Source organism: Chelon labrosus (genome assembly GCF_963514085.1).
Source record: "Chelon labrosus genome assembly, chromosome: 3".
In the NCBI taxonomy this organism is placed as follows: domain Eukaryota; kingdom Metazoa; phylum Chordata; class Actinopteri; order Mugiliformes; family Mugilidae; genus Chelon; species Chelon labrosus.
Genome location: NC_140339.1, coordinates 32,315,225 through 32,339,834, shown reverse-complemented (window position 1 = coordinate 32,339,834; position 24,610 = coordinate 32,315,225). Strand labels below are relative to the sequence as shown.

At 40.9% G+C, this 24,610-nt stretch overlaps 1 protein-coding gene across 2 annotated transcripts in view; it reads right to left on the bottom strand.

Annotated features, from left to right (window-relative positions):
• The window catches only part of dnaja2a (DnaJ heat shock protein family (Hsp40) member A2a), a 41,078-nt gene extending 18,380 nt beyond the window's left edge, over window positions 1-22,698 (bottom strand). Inside the window, exons 1-8 of one of the 2 annotated variants that reach the window (XM_084541727.1) lie at window positions 22,452-22,698; window positions 21,199-21,258; window positions 10,161-10,387; window positions 9,933-10,013; window positions 9,700-9,833; window positions 9,394-9,590; window positions 2,265-2,409; window positions 1,807-1,934 (exon numbers count right to left, since the gene is read on the bottom strand). In XM_084541727.1, the coding sequence (XP_084397853.1) occupies window positions 1,807-1,934; window positions 2,265-2,409; window positions 9,394-9,590; window positions 9,700-9,833; window positions 9,933-10,013; window positions 10,161-10,387; window positions 21,199-21,258; window positions 22,452-22,529 (1,050 nt within the window). In that variant the 5' untranslated portion in view covers window positions 22,530-22,698. Of the gene's footprint in view, window positions 1-1,806; window positions 1,935-2,264; window positions 2,410-9,393; window positions 9,591-9,699; window positions 9,834-9,932; window positions 10,014-10,160; window positions 10,388-11,630; window positions 12,114-21,198; window positions 21,259-22,451 lie in introns of those variants that run through there. The other variant, XM_084541728.1, reaches the window with a different exon arrangement.
• Between the last annotated feature and the right edge of the window lie 1,912 nt (window positions 22,699-24,610).

Genomic DNA, 24,610 nt, shown 5'->3' with positions numbered 1-24,610 from the left:
ATGTCTTAAGGGGTACGTGCTGCGAAAAGGTTGGTAACCACTGATCTACACAATAAGTTATAGATTGTGTATGCCAAATTTCATGAAGTTAGCTATTACAGTTTTTGAGATATTAAAATGTTGCTTTTGTAGCACCCCCTAGAGACCAATGGTCACAAAAGTAGGGGTGCTTGTACAGAATTATATTATCAATGATCTGAAGTTTAAGTATATACTTCAGATAATATTAGCTTCTGAGTTATACTGTTGCACGCCATAAAAACGAATTAGCCATTAACTTTGTAATTAAGAACCCTGCTAAAGTTCTTTTCAGAACTTTTCATTATCTTTGTGATACACGATACATGCCAAGTTTGGTGAGAATTGGATGAACGGGCTAGGAGGAGTTGATTTTGCTTTTAAGTGCATTTTTTTTTTCAAAATGACTGAAAAAAATGGCAGGTGGAAATGGGCGTGGCCTAGTCCACTAGAACCAGGGCTATATAAGGGACCAGAGAGAGAAACAATTTTGTGTCTAGGGCACACGGTTCTCGAGATATGAGCCAAAACGTAAATTGGCTTATTATAGCGCCACCTAGCTTCAGGCATGTGTATTGACACCTTGGCATAGTGACATGCTAGGACTTCTACCAAGTTACCAGGTTTGATGCCTTTCGCCCTTGCAGTTTGTCCTGGGCAGACACTTTAGCTACGCAGAAAAAGATAAATTATAAGAAGAATAAAAATTGCAACAAAATCATTCAATCGATCATGCAACTTCGTTTGCATGGACCCCTAATAACAGTAATGTAGTATATGCTGTTCAGTGCAGTGAGGAGTTTACAGACTTGTACATTGGGGAAACCAAATAACCCACCCACAATAGCATGTACCAACACAGTAGAGTCAGCTCATGAGCAAACGATTCAGTGGTCCACCTGAAGGACAAAGGACACTCCTTTGAAGATAACAATGTCCAAATCTTAGCCAGAAAAGACTGAAGGTTTGATAGAGGAGTAAAGGAAGCCATCTATGTCAGATTAGAAAAACCTTCTCTAAACAGAGGAGGAGGACTGAGATATAATCTGCCATCAGTCTGTGAAGGTTCTCAGTCATCCAGGTCATGGTATATCCAACAAAGGTTCAAAAAAGGCAACTGGACTGAAGAACTGAGTAGCTTCTTCAGTTCTGAAGAAGCTACTCAGTTCTTCAGTCCAGTTGCCGAGTAGCTTCTTCAGTTCTGAAGAAGCTACTCGGATGAGTGGTGAAACGTCTTCTCAAAAAACTCAGAACTGAAGAAGCTACTCGGATGAGTGGTGAAACATCTTCCCAAAAAACTCTACAAGTCCAGTTGCCTTTTTTGAACCTTTGTTGGATAATCTGCCATCAATTAACAGTTTTAACTTCTGTCTCCAAGTAGTTTCAACCTCTTTCACACCTTGAGACTGGAGCCTCTGACTGATAATGGCACGTTAGAGCACCATTCATAGGGACAGGGACAAAGACCCCCTCCCTCAACGACTGGTAAGTATCTAGCCGTTAATGGAAATTAGATGCACCCGTTTCTGGTCATTAACAGAAAAAAGTCAAGCAAGTTTCTGATGTGTTATACCCACAGAGTTTCCTATTTAAACCTCAAACTTCCCACCAGTTCCTTAGAACTGAAGAAGCCACTCTGATGAGTGGTGAAACGTATTCTCAAAAACTCTACAAGTCCAGTTGACTTTTTAAAATGGTTTTTGGACATAATCAACACTGTAACTTTTCTGAATGTATCTTTACATTAAGTATGAAATAATACCAGAAGATGATGAGTATGAGACATACCACAAGTTTCTCTGGGCTGATCCAGTTGTTGTCAGGGAACTGAACATCAAACTTGATATAGAGATCTCCCTTCTCAAACGGGTTTCGGTACTGTGGCATGCCTTCTCCTCGCACCACCCTGACTGAGCCTGGAAAACATGCAGTTTGGTTACGTTAATTCATAATTCACTTAATTTTCCCGTAATATTTCCAGAATTGGCACTGAAGTGTTGATGGCCCCACTTTCTAGCTTTTCTATCCATGTTTTTGCCGTGACAGGTAGAGCCTCTGTACAAACTTTCAACCAATGCAGCAACTAAATAAATAAATGAATAAATAAAAGACTTGCTCATGTGCCATGGCCTACAGACATAACAGTTTCTTCTTTATTAACATAATTTGTTCAAGGCAAATTTGGTGAAATGGTGAAATAATATTAAACACAGGAGAAAAACAGATGAAGTAACAAGAATACTGACCGGGTTCAATTACTTTGCCAGCAGGGTACTTAACAACGATTTGTCTTCCATCTAAATGTTTCAGCATGAATTGGAAGCCGCACAGCGCCTCCACCAGCCCAATCTTGTGGTTCATGAAGAGGTCATTTCCATCTCGTCTGAATGTCTAAAAATTAAAGAGGTGGTTAGAATATTAGCAGTGTTTCCCCTACCATTACATTAGGAGTCGCCCAGCCCCTCAAACAACTGTTGCTAATTATCTACTATGATGTTAACCGTGTTTTAATGAAATCTAAAGACAGACCAACTCAAAATGCACAATTTTGATTCTACATGCAGCCATTTAAATGGGGGGGGGGGGGGTTAACATCATAGTAGATAATTAGGTGCTTTTATTTAAGACAGTAGAATCAACAATAATTATTTTAAAGTATGTTCCACATCAGTACCTAACTAATGAACAAAGGATGGCCCAATTAGTCTTGAACAGCATGTGTAACCCATACTATGCAGCGGCAGCTGTACAGGTTAGCAAGGCAACCGCACACAAAAGCCACAACCTAATATTCTGGTAAACTTGAGTACTTCTCTGTGAACATTTTTGCCAATAAATAAATTAACCATCTAGTGACCAAACATGTAAATGCTACGCAAGTAACATTCTACATACAGTACTAGTCAAAAGTTTAGACATACCCTCTCATTTAATGGGTTTTCTTTATTTTCATGACTATTTACATTGTAGATTCTCACTGAAGGCATCAAAACTATGAATGAACACATATGGAATTATGTAGTAAACAAAAAAGCGCCCTCAAAGTTGCCACACTTTGCTTTGTTAACAGCGCTGCAAACACCTGGACTTCTCTCAATGAGCTTCATGATGTAGTCACCTGAAACGGTTTTCACTTCACAGGTGTGCCTTGTCAGGGTTCATTGATGGAATTTCTTGTCTTCTTAATGGGGTTGGGACCATCAGTTGTGTTGTGCAGAAGTCAGGTTGGTACACAGCTGACAGCCCTATTTGACAACTGTTAGAATTCATATTATGGCAAAAACCAATCAGCTAAGTAAAGAGAAACGACAGTCCATCATTACTTTAAGAACTGAAAGTCGGTCAGTCCGGAAAATTGCAAAAACTTTGAATGTGCAGTTGCAAAAACCATCAAGCGCTACGACGAAACTGGCTCACGAGGACTGCCCCAGGAAAGGAAGACCAAGAGTCACCTCCGCTGCTGAAGATAAGTTCATCTGAGTCACCAGCCTCAGAAATTGCAGTTACGAGCACCTCAGATTAGAGCCCAGATCAATGGCACACAGAGTTCTAGTAGCAGACACATCTCTACATCAACTGTTCAGAGGAGACTGCGCCAATCAGGCCTTTATGGTCAAATAGCTGCTAGAAAACCACTACTAAGGAAAAGTAACAAGCAGAAGAGATTTGTTTGGGCAAAGAAACACAAGGAATGGACATCAGACCAGTGGAAATCTGTGCTTTGGTCTGAGAACAAATTTGAGATTTCCCCCCCCCCCCCCAACCGTCGTGTCTTTATGCGACGCAGAAAAGGTGAACGCACCTCCAGGCTTTGTAAGGGCTATTTGACCAAGAAGGGAGTGCTGCGCCAAATGACCTGGCCTCCACAGTCACCTGACCTAAACCCAATCGAGATGGTTTGGGATGAGATGGACCACGGAGTGAAGGCAAAAGGGCCAACAAGTGCTCAGCATCTCTGGGAACTCCTTCAAGACTGCTGGAAAACCATTTCAGGTGACTACCCGATGAAGCTCATTGAGAGAATGCCATGAAAGAATTTGGCATTCCACTAATTCTGAAGAAGCTCACATAGCCTGGAAAGATAGCCTAACAGCTTATAAAAAAAGATCTCCGTAATATTAGAACAGCATATTATTCATCATTAATAGAAGAAAACAAGAACCCCAGATTTCTTTTCAGCAGTGTAGCCAGACTGACAAAGAGCCACAGCTCCATTGCGTCATCTATTCCTTTAGCCCTCAGTAATAATGACTTCATGAGCTTCTTAACTAATAAAATTGTAGGCATTAGAGAAAAAATTCAAGGCATCCTTCTGACAGCTGTCAAAGATGCAAGTACAGTGGCATTATTTGGAATCCTTCTCTCCAGTAGATCTTTCTGAGCTCTCTTCAACAATTACAGCATCTAAACCATCAACTTGTCGTTGTTGAATGGTCTGTTTGAAGAGTTTCAGTCAGGTTTTAGAGTTCATCACAGTACAGAAACGGCTCTGGTTAAAGTTACCAACGATCTCCTCATGGCTTCAGGCAGTTTACTTGTCTCTATACTTGTTCTGCTAGCTCTTAGTGCTGCATTTGACACTATTGATCATAATATTTTACTATAGAAACTTGAAAGTGAGATCAAGATTAAAGGAACTGCATTATACTGGTTTGAATCCTATCTGTCCGACAGATTCCAATTTGTCCATGTCAGCAATGATTCTTCTACTTATACATAAGTAAGTTATGGAGTTCCTCAGGGTTCTGTGCTAGGACCAATACTCTTCACATTATACGTGTTTCCATTAGGCAAGATTATTAGAAAACATGGCATAAACGTCCATTGCTATGCAGATGACACCCAGCTTATTTATCCAAGAAACCAGATGAAACAAATCAGCTGGTTAAACTCCAAGCATGCCTTAAAGACATAAAGGCTTGGATGACATGTAATTTCCTACTCTTAAACTCAGACAAAACAGAAGTCATTGTATTTGGCCCTAAACATCTCAGAGATTCATTATCTAATCACGTGGTTTCTTTGGATGGCATTACCTTGGCCTCCTGTACCTGAAAAACCTTGGTGTTATATTTGCAAGCAAGTAACCAGGACTGCCTTCTTTCACCTGCATCATATTGTCAAAATTAGGAACACCCTGTCTCAGAGTGATGCTGAAAAACTAGTTCATGCATTTGTGTCATCCAGGCTGGATTACTGTAATTCATTACTGTCTGGCTGTCCAAATACAGTCGAGGCCAAAATTATTAGCCCCCCTTGTGAAATTAGACGAAACTCTTGATTTCTCTGGAAATGACCATTAACAACAAGTGTTGATATTGCATTTGTTTCCAAAATAACAAAGACAAAATGTCCACTAAGTTTGATTAGAATATTTTATTGATACACTGAATTGAAACAAGAAAGGGCAAAAATGAGACGTCCAAAATTATTAGCCCCCTGGCCATTAATAGTCAATAGTGTACCCTTTCTGAGCCACAACTGACAACAACCTCTTAGAGTAGTTCTTTACTAGGTTGGCACAGGTCTCCTGAGGGATTTTGGCCGATTCTTCCATTGCAAATTGTTCCAGCTGGTCCAAATTGCATGGTTTCTGAGCATGGACATTCACCTTGAGCACCCGCCACAGATTCTCAATAGGATTGAGGTCTGAGCTCTGTGCAGGCCACTCCAGGACCTTGGTTTTGGTATCCTTCGGGAACTGTTGGACCAATTTTGATGTGTGCTTCGGGTCATTGTATTGTTGGAAGACCCAGCGACAACCTAAGGATAGACTGCAAGCAGATTTCTGCATATTATTCCTCAAAATTTCAACATAATATTCTTTTTTCATGATGCCATGCACCCAAACAAGGCTCCCTGTGCCCAAGGCTGCAAAACAGCCCCACAGCATGATGCTCCCACCACCATGTTTAACTGTGGGAACTGTGTTCTTTGGGTTGAAGGCCTCTCCCTTTCTCCAACAAACATACGCCACATCCATGTGCCCAAACAGTTCCAGTTTAGTCTCATCAGACTTCCAAAACTCATCTTTACCTTTCAAATGTTCATGGGCAAACTTCAGTCTTGCTGTGATGTGCCGCTCTTTGAGTAAAGGGGTTCTTCTCAGGCGATGGCTGTCAAGCCCACCACGATGAAGAACCCTCACAACTGTGTTCCTTGAAACATCAACTCCAGAAGAAGCCAGGTCAGCAACAATCATCTTGGCAGATGTCCGGGGGTTCTTGCTGACATCTCTGACGATTTTCCTCTCCAGAGTTCTTGAAATCTTGCGCTTACGACCACACCCAGGTTTGTTTCTTACTGAATTTATCTCCTTATACTTGGCAATGATGCAACGTACAGCGGTTCTAGACACTGTGAAACGCTTGGGAATGGCAGTATAACCTTCCCCCTTCTCCTGAGCCTCCACTATCTTCTTTCTGAGCTCAAGACTCATTTCCTTTGTCTTTGGCATGATGAGTAAAAGCAATCCCTCTCAATGTGCACAGGTGCCCTGTTCCTTGGATTCCTTTTATACTGATTGAATGCTCAGGTGTTGTCAGGAAGCCAACTGACTGCACAGGTGTGGTTTAAAACCTGATTGGTTAATTAGGTGTGTTTTGAAAACAAAAATTCACATGGGGGCTAATATTTTTGACCACCCATTTTTCACTATATTTGATATAAAGCAAGGCTTAAAATGTATTTCATATCCAAAATGTACCAAAAGCTACTAAATATCACTGGTGAATGTTTGATTATATCAAGTTTTATCAATGCTGCAAACATTGGGAAGAATTTTAGGAAAATGTTCCATAATGCCCGGGGGACTAATAATTTTGGCCTCGACTATAGCTCTTTAAAAAGCCCCCAATTGATTCAAAATGCCGCGACGAGCATTGACAGGAATTAGCAAGAGAGATCATATTATTCCAGTTTTAGCTTCTCTTCATTGGCTTCCTTTAAAATCTAGAATAGAATTTAAAATCCTCCTCCTTACATACAAGGCCCTTAAAGGCCGAGCTCCATCATATCTTAAAGACCTCATTGTACCATATCATCCAAACAGATCACTTCGGTCTGAAAGTGCAGTCCTACTTGTGGTTCCTAGAATTTCAAAAAGTAGAATGGGAGGTAGAGCTTTCAGCTATCTCCTGTGGAACCAGCTCCCAGTTTGGATTCGGGAGGCTGATACCCTCTCTATTTTCAAGGTCAGGCTTAAGACTTTCCTTTTTGATCAAGCTTATGATTAGGGCTGGACTGAACCATCCCTTAGTTATGCTGCTATAGGCATAGGCTGCTGGGGGACGATGCACCAAACACATGTCCTCTTCTCTCTTTCTTGCATCCTCCACTTCCTATCTACTACTAGTCATGCAATTCTGTGCTATTACTGTATAGCATGTTAACTGCTGTGTGTCCCTCTCCCCCCTCCTACAGTTATCCACTCCTACCTGAATGAACAATTTTCCAACCTGCCTATGATTCCTCTTACATTGTCAAACTGTCATGTAACATCATCAGTTTGTATCATAAGATTCCACATGTACGCTTTAGTCAGATATATATATATCTATGACAGATGTACGTTTATCTCGTTTCTCCTGCTGTTCTCTTCTCTCTCTTTTCTGTCTTTACTCGGCTGGCCTTGGGCAGATGGGTCCCTCCATATGAGCTGGGTTCTGCTCAAGGTTTCTTCCTGTTAAAAGGGAGTTTTTCCTTGCCACCGTCGCCTTCAGGCTTGCTCTGGGGGTTTCAGGCCAGGTTTTGCAAAGCGTCTTGACACGATTTGTATTGTTACTGACGCTATATAAATAAAATTGAATTAAACTGAAGAGTGTGCAAAGCAGTAATCAAAGCAAAGGGTGGCTATTTTGAAGAGTCTAAAATATGAATCATATTTAGAGTTATTTCACACTTTGTTTACTACACAATTCCATGTGTTCATTCATAGTTTTGATGCCTTCAGTGAGAATCTACAACGTAAATAGTCATGAAAATAAAGAAAAAAAACATTAAATGAGAGGGTGCGTCTAAACCTAGTGGTATATCTTTCTAATTTGCATGTGGAAAACCTGACTTGTAAAAAAAAAAAAAAAAAAAAAAAAAAAAAAAAAAAAAAAAAAAACAAGTTAATCATTCTCTTCAAATAGTAATCAACATATGTATGGATATGCCTTTAACAATGTAGACAAGGAAACATTTTCAGTTTACCCACGGCGGAATGAAATCAAGCCCAAAGGCAAGGAAAAACTCCCTTTTAACAGGAAGAAACCTTGAGCAGAACCCAGCTCATATGGAGGGACCCATCTGCCAGACGGGTACAGACAGAAAAGAGAGAGAAGAGAACAGCAGAAGAAACAAGATAAACATACATCTGTCATAAATACATATATCTGACTAAAGCGTGTATCTGAATAAAGAGGAATCATAGGCAGGTTGGAAAATTGCAGGAGGCCATGAAGACTGGTCAGGTGGATGAGACCACGACAACAGTTGTAGTATGGAGCTCCATGTTGGATGCTAATATGTTGTTGCACTGTTCAAAACTGAAATTTTAACATTTGAAGTTAATTTTACTTGAAAATATATTCTAGAAAGCAACAAAATGAATATGTCTGAAAGCAATCTAAGTGCACTCATTTTGGAAATTAGTTTTATTATTGCATTTGTTTTACCAGTAAAAGAAACTTAACAATAAATTGTGAAGTGGGAAAGTGATATACACTTATTTTAGAAAGAAAAATTTACATTTTCTAGGGTTAATATATTATAATACACTTAATTAAAAACAAAGAAGGTATGACCTATTTGGGGAAGGTGGGGCCGAGTGCGGTGGGGGCATGGGGGCACTGCTTTACATTGTTCCTGTCTATCTAAATGTAAAGCGGGTCACAAATGCATTTATTGAACTGCATAACGTGGACTAGGATGATAAGAGACGATGGTGTTGGTGATCTCTTTAAGCTCTGAAGCACTGTGAGAATGATTTGTAACGCAAATTTATGGTTTGGATTTTTGATTTTGATTTTTTAAAACCACAGATACATGCCTTTGCTGCTTTTCGGTGCAATTTGTTTTACACAAGGTAGCATGCTTATAGACGCACTGATACTGGCAAATTCCAACTCATACTGAATATGTAGTGAAACTGCAGTCCACAAAACTGTGTAACATTAAAAGAATCTAGAATAAGAAGTTGAGGCCAAGTGTAGGAAGTTGGATTAGAAGTAAAGTCAGCTTTTAATGGAATAATCAGTAACTGACACATAAAACTATGATTATCAAAAGGTACAGTATTTTCTAATAGGTCCTACTCACAGTGTAAATGGGGTTAGACAGGCAGGGTAAGGAGAATAAATGTGGCTACAGTATTGCGACAACTCCACCTACCTCATGTTCCTTTTCCTGGAGGACAAGGACTATATCCCCAGGTTCAACGCCGGGTGCCTGGTCAGCTTCTCCTCCAAAGGTAATTTTCTGGCTGTGCTTCATGCCTTTGTCTACATGTACTTCAAGAATCTTCACCTCCTTCACGACTTTCTTGCCCTCACATTTTTTACAGCGATCCTTCTCACTGATAACTTCACCTGGGGTGGGTTTGAAAAGACCAAAAGATGTGAGGGATCTGTGCAGATGAAGCCACAATAACACACAGTACAAATGCTTGGTCATTGTTCTGATCTCTGTGGCCCTTACCTTCACCGTTACAATCAGTACACACCGACTGCATCTGTTGGACCATTCCTGGAGCCAGCTGTCTAATCATGATGCGCATGCCACGCCCCCTACATGCTGTACATTTTTGTACAGCACCTGTCTTGCCTCCCTGTCTGCAATCAGGGGAATGTAAGTGGATTAACCCAACAACACTACTGTTGACCATAATGATCAACCCATCAACCAGATATTGTGTTGCCTATACTACTTACCCGTTACAGGTGCTACAGAGTACATTCTTGCTAAGCTGTAGTTTAGTTGTTTTGCCATTGTAAAGGTCCTCCAATGACACCCTATAAAAAGGGTTTGATATTTAGATTAAGTTAAGTGATAAATGATCAGAGTATATTGTTAGACTGAATGTCTGGGGCAATTTCTGTAATTCCAATTGCAATAAAAACATCAAGAAACAAAGTGTGAGTGTTCAAGCTGGGTCTTACTTGAGCGGATGGACCATGTCCTCCCCTCTCCTCCGACCTCCGTTCCTGGAGCGACCCTGTCCGCCCATGAAGCCAAAGAGCCCACCACCAAAGATGTGGGAGAAGATGTCATCCATCCCAGGGCCACTCCCGCCTCCTTCTCGCAAGCCTTGCTCACCACAGCGATCATAAAGTTCCCTCTTTTCAGGGTTAGTAAGCACCTCGTAGGCAAAGCTGATTTCCTTGAACTATATTGAAAGGGAAAAAAAAAATAAAAAATAACTCAATGTAATTTCAACCGTCTGAACAGTGTACTAATTAGAGGTGGGACTTTAACACGTTTAATCTCAGTTTGAATTCCAAACAACGTGGAACTTTTGTCAGTGCACAATTTCCTGGTACATACGTCAGAGCTCGGCTAATGGTAAATGGTAAATGGTCTTGCTTTTATATAGCGCTTTTCTACCTATTGGTACTCAAAGTGCTTTACAGTCATAGACACATCTACCCGTTCGCTCACACAAGCACTCACACATTCACACACCAGTGCCACGCACTGGGAGCAACTGGGGGTTCAGTGTCTTGCTCAAGGACACTTCGGCATGTGGCACATTCCGGGGATCGAACCGCTAACCCTCTGGTTCGTGGACAACCCGCTCTACCTACTGAGCCACAGCCGCCCCCTTTTTTTTTTTTTTTTTTTTTTTTTTTTTTTTTAAAACTATAATAATTTAATAGTTTAAACAACAATAATGCCATTTTCGTGTTATGCCATTACCAGAAAACAATCCCAAGGAGGTAAGAAAATGCCATGCATGACCCAACGCTGCTGAGAGACACAGATTAATATCCTACCCATTAGAAAGAGTGATAAGAAGCATGTGTGTGTGTGTGTGTGTGTGTGTGTGTGTGTGTGTGTGTGTCGTTCAGACTTAGCTTATTAGCACATCATAGCAAAACGTCGTCACCATTCACAAACAGTTCAGGATTTCATTTACACACTTTTTTTTCTGTTTTGTTATTTCCACTCGCTCAAAAAAATGTAATTGTCGGGGAACGTACTGTTAGCTAAGCTACTAATGAGGCCGTACACGTTAGCTCGTTGCTTTAATCGAGTTTTAAATGAGTCATTTCACCTTCTGTTTGACTCCAGTGAAACCCGATCGCTCGCTGCGTCCATATTTACATGCAGTCGATGGTTTACTCAAGTTTCTTTTAATGTTTTACCTAAACCATAAAAAGGCGCTTTTCTGCAAAACAACCATAAAAATAAAAAAACTTCCCTGTTAATGGCTACCAAAATGGAGAAATCGAATGAAAAACACACACACACACACACACACACACACACACACACACACACACACACACACACACACACACACACACACACACACACACACACACACACACACACACACACACGAAATTATTCATACCCCTGACAAATTTTGTAATAAAGTTACTTTATTACAAAGTTACTTTAGTTACTTTGTGTTTTGGGCTGTTGTCGTACTGAAATGTCCACTGGTGCCCAAGGCCAAGTTTCTCTGCAGACTGCTTGATGTTGTTGTTGAGAATCTTGATGTATTGCTCTTTTTTCATGGTGCCGTTGAAAGTGATTAGGTTCCCTGGTCCATTAGCTGAAATACACCCACTAAAGCATTAGGTTCCCACCACCATGTTTGACAGTAGTGATGGTATTTTTAGGGTTGAAGGCCTTATCTGGAGAAGGGGCGTCCTTCTTGGTCTGCATCTGTGGAACCCAGCAGTGTGCAGTGTCTGTTGTCTGCCTTGAGACGTTGCCACCAGCAGAGCCCAGATTCACAAGGATGGCCTTGGTGGTTTTCACCTTTCTCACTATCCTCCTGGCCAGCACAGGTGTCACTTTTGGCTCCCAACCACGTTCTCTGAGATGCGGAACATCTTGTATTTTTTAATAATACTTTGCACTGTAGCCACTGGAACTTGAAAACATACAGATATGGCCTTATAGCCCTTTCCTGACTTGTGAGCAGCCACAATGCGCAGCCGCAGGTCCTCAGTGAGCTCTTTTGTCTTAGCCATAACTGTCCACAAACCAACTGCAGAGAGCTGCTGTTTTTCACCTGTTGAGTTGATTAAAACGGCTGTTTCCAAAGAATTAGGGTAATTAGGATGCTTTAGAACAGCTTGGACTATTTGGAATGGCATAGAACTTTGGATTTTCCAATAGACTGTGAGAGTTTGCAAGGGGCATGAATAATTTTGGACATGCCACTTTTTGTTCAAATGTAAATAAAAGCTGAGAAATAATTTATTTCCACAATGATGCCTCTTGTACATCGTCTTATCTTCTGGGAGACGACTGTGTCATTTCCAATCAAGAAAACCCTTGCTGGTTATATAGAGATATATACAGTCGTATGAAAAAGTTTGGGCACCCCTCTAAGATTTCATGATAATTTGCTCTAACTTTATAAAAGAAGATCACAGCAACAAGATTTGATTTCCTACTGAGATGTAGACATTTGAGTGTTTTCCAGACCAAAATTCTCAGAGTAGCATTACATAGTTTTATTTTGATAAATTAAAATGTAAAAAATGGTACGTGCAAAAGTTTGGGCACCCTTTTAATCACATTGATTTCAAGACCTGTAGGGATTTATAGCTGACAGGTTGCAGCACAAAATTGCTTTGACTAGATTGTGAGACCTTCAATTACAAAGACAGGTGGAACCAATCATGAAAAAGGCTATTTAACAGAGGCAATTGCTGTCTGTGCTTGTCCTAGGTTCTTTTTTAGAGTGTGGCAACATGGGGGCATCAAAACAATCCTCCACTGACCAAAAAACTAAGATAATTCATTATCATGAATTAGGAGAAGGGTACAAGAAATGATCAAGAAGGTTTGGACTGTCTGTCTCCACAGTCAGAAATGTGGTGCAGAAATGGAATGCCACAAGAACAGTCCTTGTGAAGGAAAGATGTGGTAGGCCAAAAAAATACTGGAAAGGCACAGGTGAAAGATGGTTAGAATGGTCACAGACAAGCCACAGACCACCTCCAGAGAACTACAAGAACATCTGGCTACTGATGGTGTAGTTGTTCATCGTTCCACAATCCAGCGTACTTTGCACCAGGGAAAGCTCTTTGGAAGGCTGATGCGCAAAAAGCCTTTCCTGAGTGTTCGTCACAAGAAGAGTCGCATGAGGTATGCAAAAGCACTTCTGGACAAGCCAGCAGCATTTTGGAAAAAAATACTGTGGTCAGATGAGACTAAGATAGAGTTATTTGGTCAGAACAAGAGGAGGTATGCATGGCGAAAAAACACACTGAATTCCATGAGAAAAACTTAGTGCCTACTGTGAAATTTGGTGGAGGGTCCATCATTTTATGGGGCTGTGTGGCTAGCACAGGGACTGGAAACCTTGGTAAAGTTGAGGGCCACATGAATTCCTCTCAGTATCAGCAGATTCTTGACAAGAATGTTCAAGAATCTGTCACAAAGTTGAAGCTACGCCGTGGTTGGATTTTTCAGCAGGACAATGATCCTAAGCACTGTTCAAAATCCACCAAGGAATTCATGCAGAAGCACAAGTACAATCTTCTGGAACGGCCATCCCAGTCCCCAGACCTTAACATCATTGGAAACGTATGGATTGATTTGAAGCAGGCTGTTTACGCACGGAAGCCAAGAAACCTGACTGAACTGGAGGCGTTTTGTATGGAGGAATGGGCCAAACTACCACCTGCCAGACTTTAGGGACTTGTCTGTGGCTATAGGAGGCATCTACAGGCTGTTCTTGCAGCAAAAGGAGGCTCTACTAAATATTAATGGAATTATTTCTTTGGGGTACCCAAATTAATGCGCATGCCTATTTTTGTTTAAATACACATAAAAATGTTTCTGTTGGACCAATGAAAATGATTTCACTACTGAGATGTTTCTGTTTCCATAAGGTATAACATATGTTAAAATAAAGTTGCTGCTTCAAAAGCTCAGCAAGTGACAAACTGATGCAATGATTTTCATAAGGGGTGCCCAAACTTTTTCATACGACTGTGTGTGTGTGTATGTATATGTATATATATATATATATATATACATATACATATCTCTCTCATTCTAAGGTGGAGTTCCATTAATCTGTTAAATTTAAAAAGAAGAAGGAAATATTGGGAAAATATCTTGAGAATTATGCAGCTATTCCCCTGTCATTCACAACGCTTTATCTAGGTGACCTACCAGAAGGAATAACAGGAAATGATAGATACCTCTTGAAAATAATGATTGCAGCAGCAAAAAAAGCAATAACTCGTGAATGGTCACGGATCGACCCGCCTACGGTCACCGATTGGCTAGAAATCATAAAGGAGATTCATGAGATGGAAAGACTGACTTTTTTACTCAGACTGAGAAAAGATTTGTATTGTGACAGATGGATAAAATGGACAATGTTTCTGTTGAATGAGGAAGACTGATAATTTTTGAGGTTTCTTCTTACTTAAACTACATCTGACAAGGCACTGAAATGTCATTTGCTTTTCCGTTACATTTTCATGTGATACAAATTGTACAAACTACAAAGTATTATGCAAAACCCCTATTTTTTTGTTGAGGTGGAAGATGTCAAGTGCCTGGTTAGGATGCAATACTTGTACTGTGCCGTTGTTGTTCTGTCATAAAAGCAAATAAAAATTTAAGTATCAAAAAAAAAAAAAAAAAAAGAAGGAAATAGGGGACATTTTGATAGAATGTAAGAAACTAAAGTCTGAAACATTACAAAGTTGAACCAGCACGTCATCAAAATTCCAACATCTAATTCACATCCATCTGATCAACATGGAAAAGATTGTGCTAAATAGTATGGACTATTTTCCTGGAAAATATTTTCACTATTACAAATTTATCCTCCAGGCTTAATTGTCTTAAGGCGCCATTTTTATGACATTACCACTTGGATCTTCTGCTAAGAAAATGGCACTCTGCCATATGGGGGATGATGGAAGAGAGGTACTTAACTGTATGCAACTCTGCTTATATTTCCGCAACACTACATTACAAACTAATGACAAAATAATGCAGAGCTGGAGGGGGCCTGATGATACTGTGGTGGGATGGAGATGAGTAAACAATAAATAAACAAATTAAACACTGTCCAAAACCAATAATGATGCTTTAGCCTGCATAGGAGCAAAGGAAAATTAGAACTAAAGCCAAAAGTGATTTTATCACACAACCAGGACTGAAGAAAGCATTTTACACGTACATTAAGGTTTTAATGATAGCAGCAATACTAGGTGTTTGGGAAACATTATTACCCCCTGCCTAATATTGTGTAGGTCTCCCTTCTGCCTCCAAAACAGTTTGGACTCATCAGAGAATGGACATGGGGCTTGTGAGGGCAGAGGCTGCGTTAGACTTTTTCGTTGTCTGTCATTTTGACTGACAGTCATAAAAGTCAAAATCTATTTTTACCTGTCACTTTAATTTTTTTAAAATAATGCAATTCAATAGCATTTAATTTTCATTAAAATTTCATTAACTTTAAGTACTTTTTCAGTATTGACTAAATGGTAGGAAAAAAAAAAGTTTGGGCTGCCGACGCGTCTTGTCCATACTCGGACTGGGACTGCAAGCACTAACAGCTCTTAGATGGCACCGATAGGGTTGAAGTGCTTCGGTGGTATGCAAACTCTTTTATTTTGCACGATTTGCACAAAAACTCATCAGTCCGAGCAACGTGCTTTCATCCGACTCCTCCATTTTGGTAGCCGCACCAGCTAAATTTTGGGGAAAATACAGATTGTTCCATATATAAACCGCACCTGACTATAAGCCGCACCCTAAGCCGCTGGTGTTTTAATGTTTAATTACCGTAAGGGTTTCTTCTACCACGGAGGGGATTGTCGGGACAGAAATGACTGTTTGGAAACGCAAAGCGTCCCATTTATTTACATTTGAGAAACACAATAAATCTTTCAATCAATCAATGATCAAACTTTCACTCCTTGATGGCTTCTGCCATCAAGGAGTGAAAGTCTACACGAACATCTACACGAATGCCAGGTCCAAATGTTTCCTAGCAGAACATTGCATTGTCACAAGATGGTCTGTATTATTTAGTTCTCCCAATGGTTTTAATGTATGTAATGTATAGTTGAAACCAGAAGTTAAAGCTTGGGTGCAAATGGGTCTTGGACAATAAGCACACCACCAAAATAGTTACAAAGTGGCTTAATGACAACAAAATCAATGTTATGGAGTGGCCATCACAAAGCCCTGATCTCAATCCCATAGAACATTTGTGGGAATTTCTGAAAAGGCAATGGACCAGAATTCAAGCAGACTATTGCGAGAAGCTTGTGGAAGGATACCCAAAACGTTTGACCCAAGTCATACAGTTTAAAGGCAATGCTACCAAATACTAAGGAAATGTATGTAAAGTAATAAAAAATTCTCTAAGAAATTCTATCATTATTGTGGAATTTAGCAAATAGAGTCCTGCCTCCCCACCCTCTCAAAACTGAGGGAGAGCGTCTCTGGTCTGAGGGCTGACCTCAAGGAGAGGGACAAAATCCTTATGGATTTCTCCACTGTTGCCACAACCCAGGCAAAGCTTATCAGCAGAAAATCCGGTGCTGGTGACCGGAGCATGACGGCCACGAACACCACCACCCTGCCAAGGACTGGCTCTATTACCACTGGAACTCTGGCACCAGCACTAGCCGAGTCCTGCTGGCACCGCCAGGGAGCCAAGCCCAAGACATCAGTACCCTCCACCTCGTGCCTACGTCCCGCGAAGTCGCAGTGCTTCATCTGAGAGGATGGAGTGGAGGCTCCGGTGAGCTCGACTTAAACAGGCCTCACCTTTTTAAATGGGACGGCATCCACCCAAATCAGGAGGGTTCACGGCATCAAAACCATCATTACACACAGACAATTGAAACCCAGCAATGTTTTTAGACCCAAAAAGTGTTAACATTCCTGTAAAATGCCATAAACAAATCTTCTCTCATAAATTATTTAATTTTAGATAAAAACTTTGACAGTATTCTCCTTACAGAGACATGGCTTGGCACCGATGCACCTGTTGTTCTCACTGAGGCTTCCCCACAAAATTTTAACTTTCTACTTTCAACGGGGGGGGGGGGGGGGGGCAAAAAAGGGGGAGGAACTGCATCCATAAAAAGAACCACAATGTTCTCAAATGAAGTTCCTTTTAACAGCTACTAATCATTTGAGCATCATGCTTTTATTTTTAGCAGTCCTCCTACTCTTTGCATAACAGTCTACAGATCACCCCAGTACTCCACCTCTTCTATCCGTGAATTCTCTGAATTCTTATCAATCGTTCACACCACCGACAACAGGATTTTAATAACTGGTGATTTTAATCAGCAAGTCGACAACACCTCGGACCCAGTATCCAGAGAATTTTTAAACCTCTTAAACTGTTTGGAACACAGCCGACCCACAGTCCTCTGTTGTGGATTTGGCTGTGTCTGACCACTACTGTGTGTTTTTTTAACATCACCAGTTTTAACCAGCAGGAGGCCCCGGTGAGAACAGTGAGGAAACGCTACCTAACTTCTGAAGTGGCTGCAAATTTTATCCAGATTTTACAGAGCACTCCTGCAGAGATTTTACCAGCACCATGTGATTTTATCGTTGACAGTTTTAACAACAATCTGAAGACAATTAAGACAAAACCTACACCCCGGTGGAGAAATGAGGAAATAAAGAAATTGAAAAGAGACTGCAGGAGTGCTGACAGGAGATCAAAACTAACAGTCCACTAGGGCTGAACGATATATCGTTATCGTATCTATATCTAGATATGAACATTCAAGATATTAATATCGAAAAAGCAACGATATAAACGATATAGACCAATGACAAACATATGAGGGCGGGAGTGAGGGAGACGGAGACTGAGACGCACACACACACTACATACACAGCGGGGAAATTAAAAAGAAAGAAAGTAAAGTGAGCGTGGAAGATAATGCGGCCGGTGGCGGTGCAGAATAGAGGGTGACAATTTTTCGGGACTCCCGCGGGTCACGGTATTGCCGCGGGAGTCCCGCAGTACGGGAGTCAGTTTCACTGTTGGTAACGTGATAGGGACGGGATAGAGCAAATAATCAACGGGAGCGGGACGGAGCCGGAGATTAAATTAAAAAATGACGCTGCAATGCGGTGAGTGCGCCCAACTTTAGACAACAACATAGGGAGCGGGACGGGATTTGGGAGTCTTTCTCTCGTGATTTTGCAGGACAGGATTTTTGTTGGGGGGCAGTCACGTGATCGGGATATGACGGGAGTATTTTTGTGGGCTTGGGATGGGAGCGACAATTGATTCCCGTGTAACTAGTGCAAAATCTGATTTGTTGCCAAAACATAAATCATCTTCCATTATTTGGAGGTATTTTGGATTTAAAAATGATGATGTAAACCAGAGCGATGTGTTGTGCTGGTCGCTTGGCGAAAATTGCGACGAAGCAAGATAGCACAAGAAACATGTTTCACCACATGAAACAACACCATCACGTGCTGCACAAAGAGTGTATTGCGAGAAACACCGGGGACTTCTCAGTCATCCCAAAAGAAGCCCAATCAAAGTTTGATTGCTGATGCGTTCAGTAGCGTTACACCTTATGAGTCGACGTCCACCAGACATAAACACATTACAGACGCTATAACATACCACATTGCAAAAGACATGGTAACCGTGTACACAGTCTCGAAAGAGGGCTTTTAAAAAAATGGTATCGATATCGAGATATCTGGCATAATTATCGAGATATGAAATTTTGTCCATATCGTTCAGCCCTACAGTCCACTATGAAATTTTGAGTCAACAACTCAAAACCTACAATAATGCAATCAAACAGGCAATCACTGACCATGAAAACAATCCTAAATTCCTCTTCTCCACCATTGATCTTTTAACAAATAGTAATTTTAACAAGTCCCATAAAATAACAACAGATAACCTCTGTGAGGACTTGGCAGACCACTTGGTGTTATGGTGTCTCAGATTTATGAGACGAAAAGGCTTGTCCATCAGGACACTGAAGACTCTGTGTCAGCAACTCCCTCCCGACTACGAGGAAAAATTTACAAACTTCCGCAATTTCATTCGAGCAAAGATAACTGAGAATTCCATCGGACCAGACGAGATCATAAATATGGATGAAGTAGTGACTATGCCAAAAGAAAAACTCCCGTAAGGAAAAAAAAAAGCATTGCTCGTTTTGGACAGCATGAGGGCCCATATAACAGATTCTGTGAAGGCAGCCATCAAGAGGACAAACTCAATTCCAGCTGTGATTCCTGGGGGCACAACGAAGTATTTGCAGCCACTCGACATCAGTGTGAATCGTGCATTTAAAGCGGCACTCCGAGTTGAGTGGGAGGCCTGGATGACTCGCGGCGGGAAAACTGGCCGCATTCGAAGAGCAACTTTTGCTCAAGTCTGTCGGTGGATCCTCACAGCGTGGAGCAGTGTGAAAACATCCACGATCACTAACAGGTTTCGAAAGGCGGGACTGCTGTGTGATGATGAGGACAGCACAAACACGAATTCGCCTGAAGACGAAAGTGACATTGAGAACAACAACATAAAAGAGTCTGAGAAAGTGTGTGATGAAGCCATTCTGAGGCTGTTCAATTCCGACACCGAAGAAGACGACTTCAGTCGTTTTAGTGCGCAGGAGGAAGATGAAGATAGTGATCACTGACATTTCTGGTAAGCTGGTTATTTTTTTAACCAGTTGCGTTACTGCAGGTGTTTACTGCCGTGTTACTGCCGTGCTACAGACATTGTTCGAAAAAAGCATTTATTTAATTAAAAATGAAAAAAATCTTTGTGTGTACCATCTTTCTGTGTAAATATCTCATGTTACAACGTGGACACCTGCAGCTTATAGACAAGTGCAGCTTATATATGTACAATTTTTTTTTTTTAAAGTTAGTTGGTGCGGCTTATATCCAGGTGCGCTCAATAGTCTGGAAATTACAGTAATTATATGTTTTAAATACATGTATCAATTTTATGAGCTGAAAAGCATTTTATCCATTTTTATCCTTTTTTAATTCAATTCTATTCAATTTTATTTATATAGCGTCAATAACAATACAAACTGTCTCAAGACGCTTTACAAAAACCCGGCCTGAAACCCCCAGAACAAGCCTGAAGGCAACGGTAGCAAGGAAAAACTCCTTTTTAACAGGAAGAAACCTTGAGCAGAACCCAGCTCATATGGAGGGACCCATCTGCCTAAGGCCAGCCGGGTACAGACAGAAGAAAGAGAGAAGAGAAGAGAACAGCAAGATAAACATACATATGTCATAGATACACATATCTGACAAAAGCGTACATGTGGAATCCTATGATACAAACTGATGATGTTACATGACAGTTTGAAAATGTAAGAGGAATCACAGGCCGGTTGGAGAATTGTTCATTCAGGTAGGAGTGGATAACTGCAGGATTCCGTTTTTTACAGTTACTACAGTTACTACCACACTGGGAGCTGCTTCTTGTCTACTGACAGGGGTGCTGTCCTGTGGGCAGGCTCTGGCCCGGGTGGCTGGAGGGCTCAGCACCTTGGTGTGGGGCCTCCTGTCTGACCGGGTCGGTGCTGTCCCTATGGCGACACTCCCTGTAGTGGGCTGGAGGCCCTCTCAGTGTGGTCGGCCCCCAAAGGTGGCTTTCTCCCCCTAGAGGTGTGTGTGTGTCTGTATGTCTCTGTGTCTTCACGGGGATGGGAGGATTGGGTTTTTGTCCTTGTTTTTAGCCTCTGTGAGACACTTTGTATTGATTTTATGTATGAAAAGTGCCATATAAATAAAATTTGATTTGATTTAATGTGTGTAAACCTGGTTGCTCTTCTCTATCCAAATTTAGGTTTTTACTTAGTGAAACTTCCCCCTGCACTGAAGCAAGAATGGTTCTAAATACCAGTTTGACCAATGTTATTATCTATCTTATTTGTGTTTGTTCCTCATTTTCATTGAAGTGGTAATAGAACGACTCGAACAACACTTGACGGTTCACAACGGTCTTACCTTGTCACCAGCATTTGGGTTCTTGTCAGGGTGATACTCCTTTGCCAGTTTCCGGTATGCCTGTGAGGGACGGAGCAGAACTTAAAGCCAGTATGCCATCATTGCCTTAAAGCTAATACAGGGTAGACGCGCATTGTTTACTGGAATCCACATCGACATGACTGAAACACATACAAGCAAATCTATCGTTTACGCAATCACACGTGCTTCCATGATTTTACCGCAGATTAAACACTGTAGCGATGATAATATTTTAAACAACCCTTACGTTTTTCTTCAATGTTTAACCATCTTCTTACTGTAGTCACTGTTACTCAATTAAATTATACGCGGAAAAACCCCTTGTCAAAAAAATTAACTTTGAAATGTTTGACAATGCCGTTGCTAACGCTTGAACAAACGTGTCGTAGCTAATTAGCATTTTCTGATAACCCCACTCACAGATTATGTTACAGTGCGGGTCTAGCTAAAACTACGACAAGCCCTGCCCACACAGTCGAACAAAGTCAACCAAAAATGTATACCCTTAGAGCATTAACAAGGCGAGCCAGCTCACAGGGAAATAATGCAATTCAATATGACACACTATATGTAATCTGCTTGGCTAAAACAATCATGGCTGTATTTAATGTAAACACGTGAAAGGGGCAAACAATTTAAAGTCAAAATGTCAGTAATCAATTACCTTCCTTACAACGTCCAGGTAATCTAAAGATCCGTGAACATCGCCGCTCCATTCTGTTTCGTGTGTTAATTTCATTCGTCATGCTCAACACTGTCATCTGCCACTGATCGGCCAATGTGTCCGCTGCTAGTAGTTTTCAGCTTTCTGGCAAACAAAAACTAGCTACGACTTTACAATCTTCGGCAGCCCCCCTTAGATAGTGTTAGGCGACAACACCTGAGCTAAAGCTAACGTGAGGTCAATGATTTGATTCGTATACTAGCATTAAATGAATACAACCTCGCCTTCATTTAACGTTATTAACGTGCTGGTGTATGGTGTTGTCCTGCTTGACAACAGTCAATAAAACGCCAAACCCAGTCGTAAGCTTAACAGTAAAACAGAAATTATGAAAAGATAGAGACGATAGAGCCGCATCGTCACATGAACACCAAGGCCAGTTAGCTTTCACAGCTAACGTTAGCTAACTGCGCATAGCAACACATTTCTTAGTTGTAGTCATTTTAACATTTCGAATCTTGAAGCAGAAATGCGGTATATTTCTGTAGTTTGTTTCTTGTGTAGTTACCTTCTTCAGTTCGTTTTCAGTGGCGGACGGAGACACTCCGAGAATGTCGTATAGTTTAGTATCGGCAACGTTCGCCATGGCGTTCCTGTAGATTGCTTCAGCAGGGAGCTGTATGGACAAAGAGAAAGAGCCGGTGGAAAATATTTTGCTCGTCTCGTGTCTAAATTTCCGGAAAGTTATACACGCGTCCGCTGCTGCCACCTGGCTGCTAGTGTACTGCACAACTGCGCACGACTGCTGAGCCCATATGGTACCACCACTACATCTACTTCTTTCAAGATTCACAGGCTGTTAAAGTCTACAACCAGCATATCATTCCCTATATTCAGTAGCCTATTATTTTCACACGGGCATTTGTTACTCTTCCTATCTATGTGTTGGGGATTTTTTTTTCTGTATTGCGAAATACAGTAATTAAACAGTTTGATCATTATTACAGATTAGGCCATACTTTAAATTACGCTGTTAACTTAAAGTATGGCCTAATCTGTCTGTCATTACCTGTCGACACCTAAAATGATTCTCAAAATGAACAATACCATTAGTCTCTAGAGAAAGTTGAACTCAACTGACGAATAAAAAAAAATATATAGTTCGTCTTATGTTAAATATGTCGAAACTGTTCTGTGCTGTATGGATATTTTTTTGCGTCACAATTAATTAGCCAATACGGTCTATTTTTTTTAAAAAAAAACACTGACATATAAAGTCAGTCCCTCATTCGCAATTGTGAAACTCTGACCCAAGTTCTCCCCTCTGTACAGTGCAGTACTAGCCTGATTCCAAAATGTACTCATCCACACACTGTCAGTTGGTCATTTAAATATCTAAAGCTGATATTTACGTGGCCGAGAGGTGCATACCAACATTACAAAATGTGAAACACTGTTACAGTACCGAAACAAATTTACAAATTTTGTTTTCAGAAAACAAATTAACAAGACGCCAAACACCATAGATTGTTTAGACTCCTTTGTTTCCCCTTTCCCTCAAGCTTAGTTTGTAAATAAATAAGCAATAAAATAACAAAACGAAAGAAACGCCGAAGGACTGTTTTCCCCCCTGCACATTACACCATGAACTCCATCAACGACAACAACTCGTATTGGCCGCTCCCGTTATCACTTCCTGTTCAGCCCCGGAGTTGGTAGGCCTACATTCCCTTTTCGGTTGATGGTTGAGGTTTGTAAATTTGTTTCAGGACTTGTAAAAGTGTTTCGCCACTTGTAATTTTTTTTCGGCGTTTGTAAAAGTGTTTGGCGTCTTGTTAATTTGTTTTCTGAAATGTAAATTGGCCGAGTGTGAATGGTTGTCTCTGTGTTAGCCCTGCGATAGACTGGCGACCTGTCCAGGGTGTACTCAGCCTCTTGCCCAATGACAGCTGGGATAGCTTCCAGTCCCATCCGTGACCCCCCACAGGACAAGTGGTTACAGAAGATGAATGAGTGAATAATCTTATGTTTGTTTTGTGAACAGATGAGAGAAATCTGTCTGCAGGTGGCGCTGCATTTTAATTACTGCCGCTGCAGAGTTCCTCAGTGAAGTTCATATGCTTTTTTCTTGTGCTAGTGCCAGTCGGTCATGAAAACTGTGCACGCCACTAATGACGCAGTCCATGCAGTTATGGAGTATGTGCAGTTTTAAAAAAAATGACATCCATTGTTGGTGCAGATTATTAATGCCGTAGTGTATGACATCACCAGAGCCAATGCACCATGAGTTTCTGAAGGTCACTTATTTTAAAAGGATGCCCTGAGCTTTACACTGGACGAATGCATCATGGCAGCAAAGGAAATGGTGAGGGGAATTCAAGAATGTAGGAGAGTGAATGACAAACTGTGAATGAAAAAATGCTGCAAAGATTGATTAAACGTTTTTGGTCCTTGACAGTCAGGATGATCTGGCCTGTCTTTATATAGTTTGTTCACAAATTTTCAAAGCAGAACAGATCATATTCAAGTGGAATTTGTCAGTTTTGAATTCTGTATATTTAACTTAAGGTTCACACAGTTTAGTAAACAGAATACGCCTAAAGCACATTTGGATGTTAACATCGACCACAACAAAGTAAAACACTGCTTTTTATGTTTCTTTGTTACAGTGAACAGAAAGACTCACAGAGGGAGGTGAGAAAGCTCTCATTTAATTCAAGAGAATAA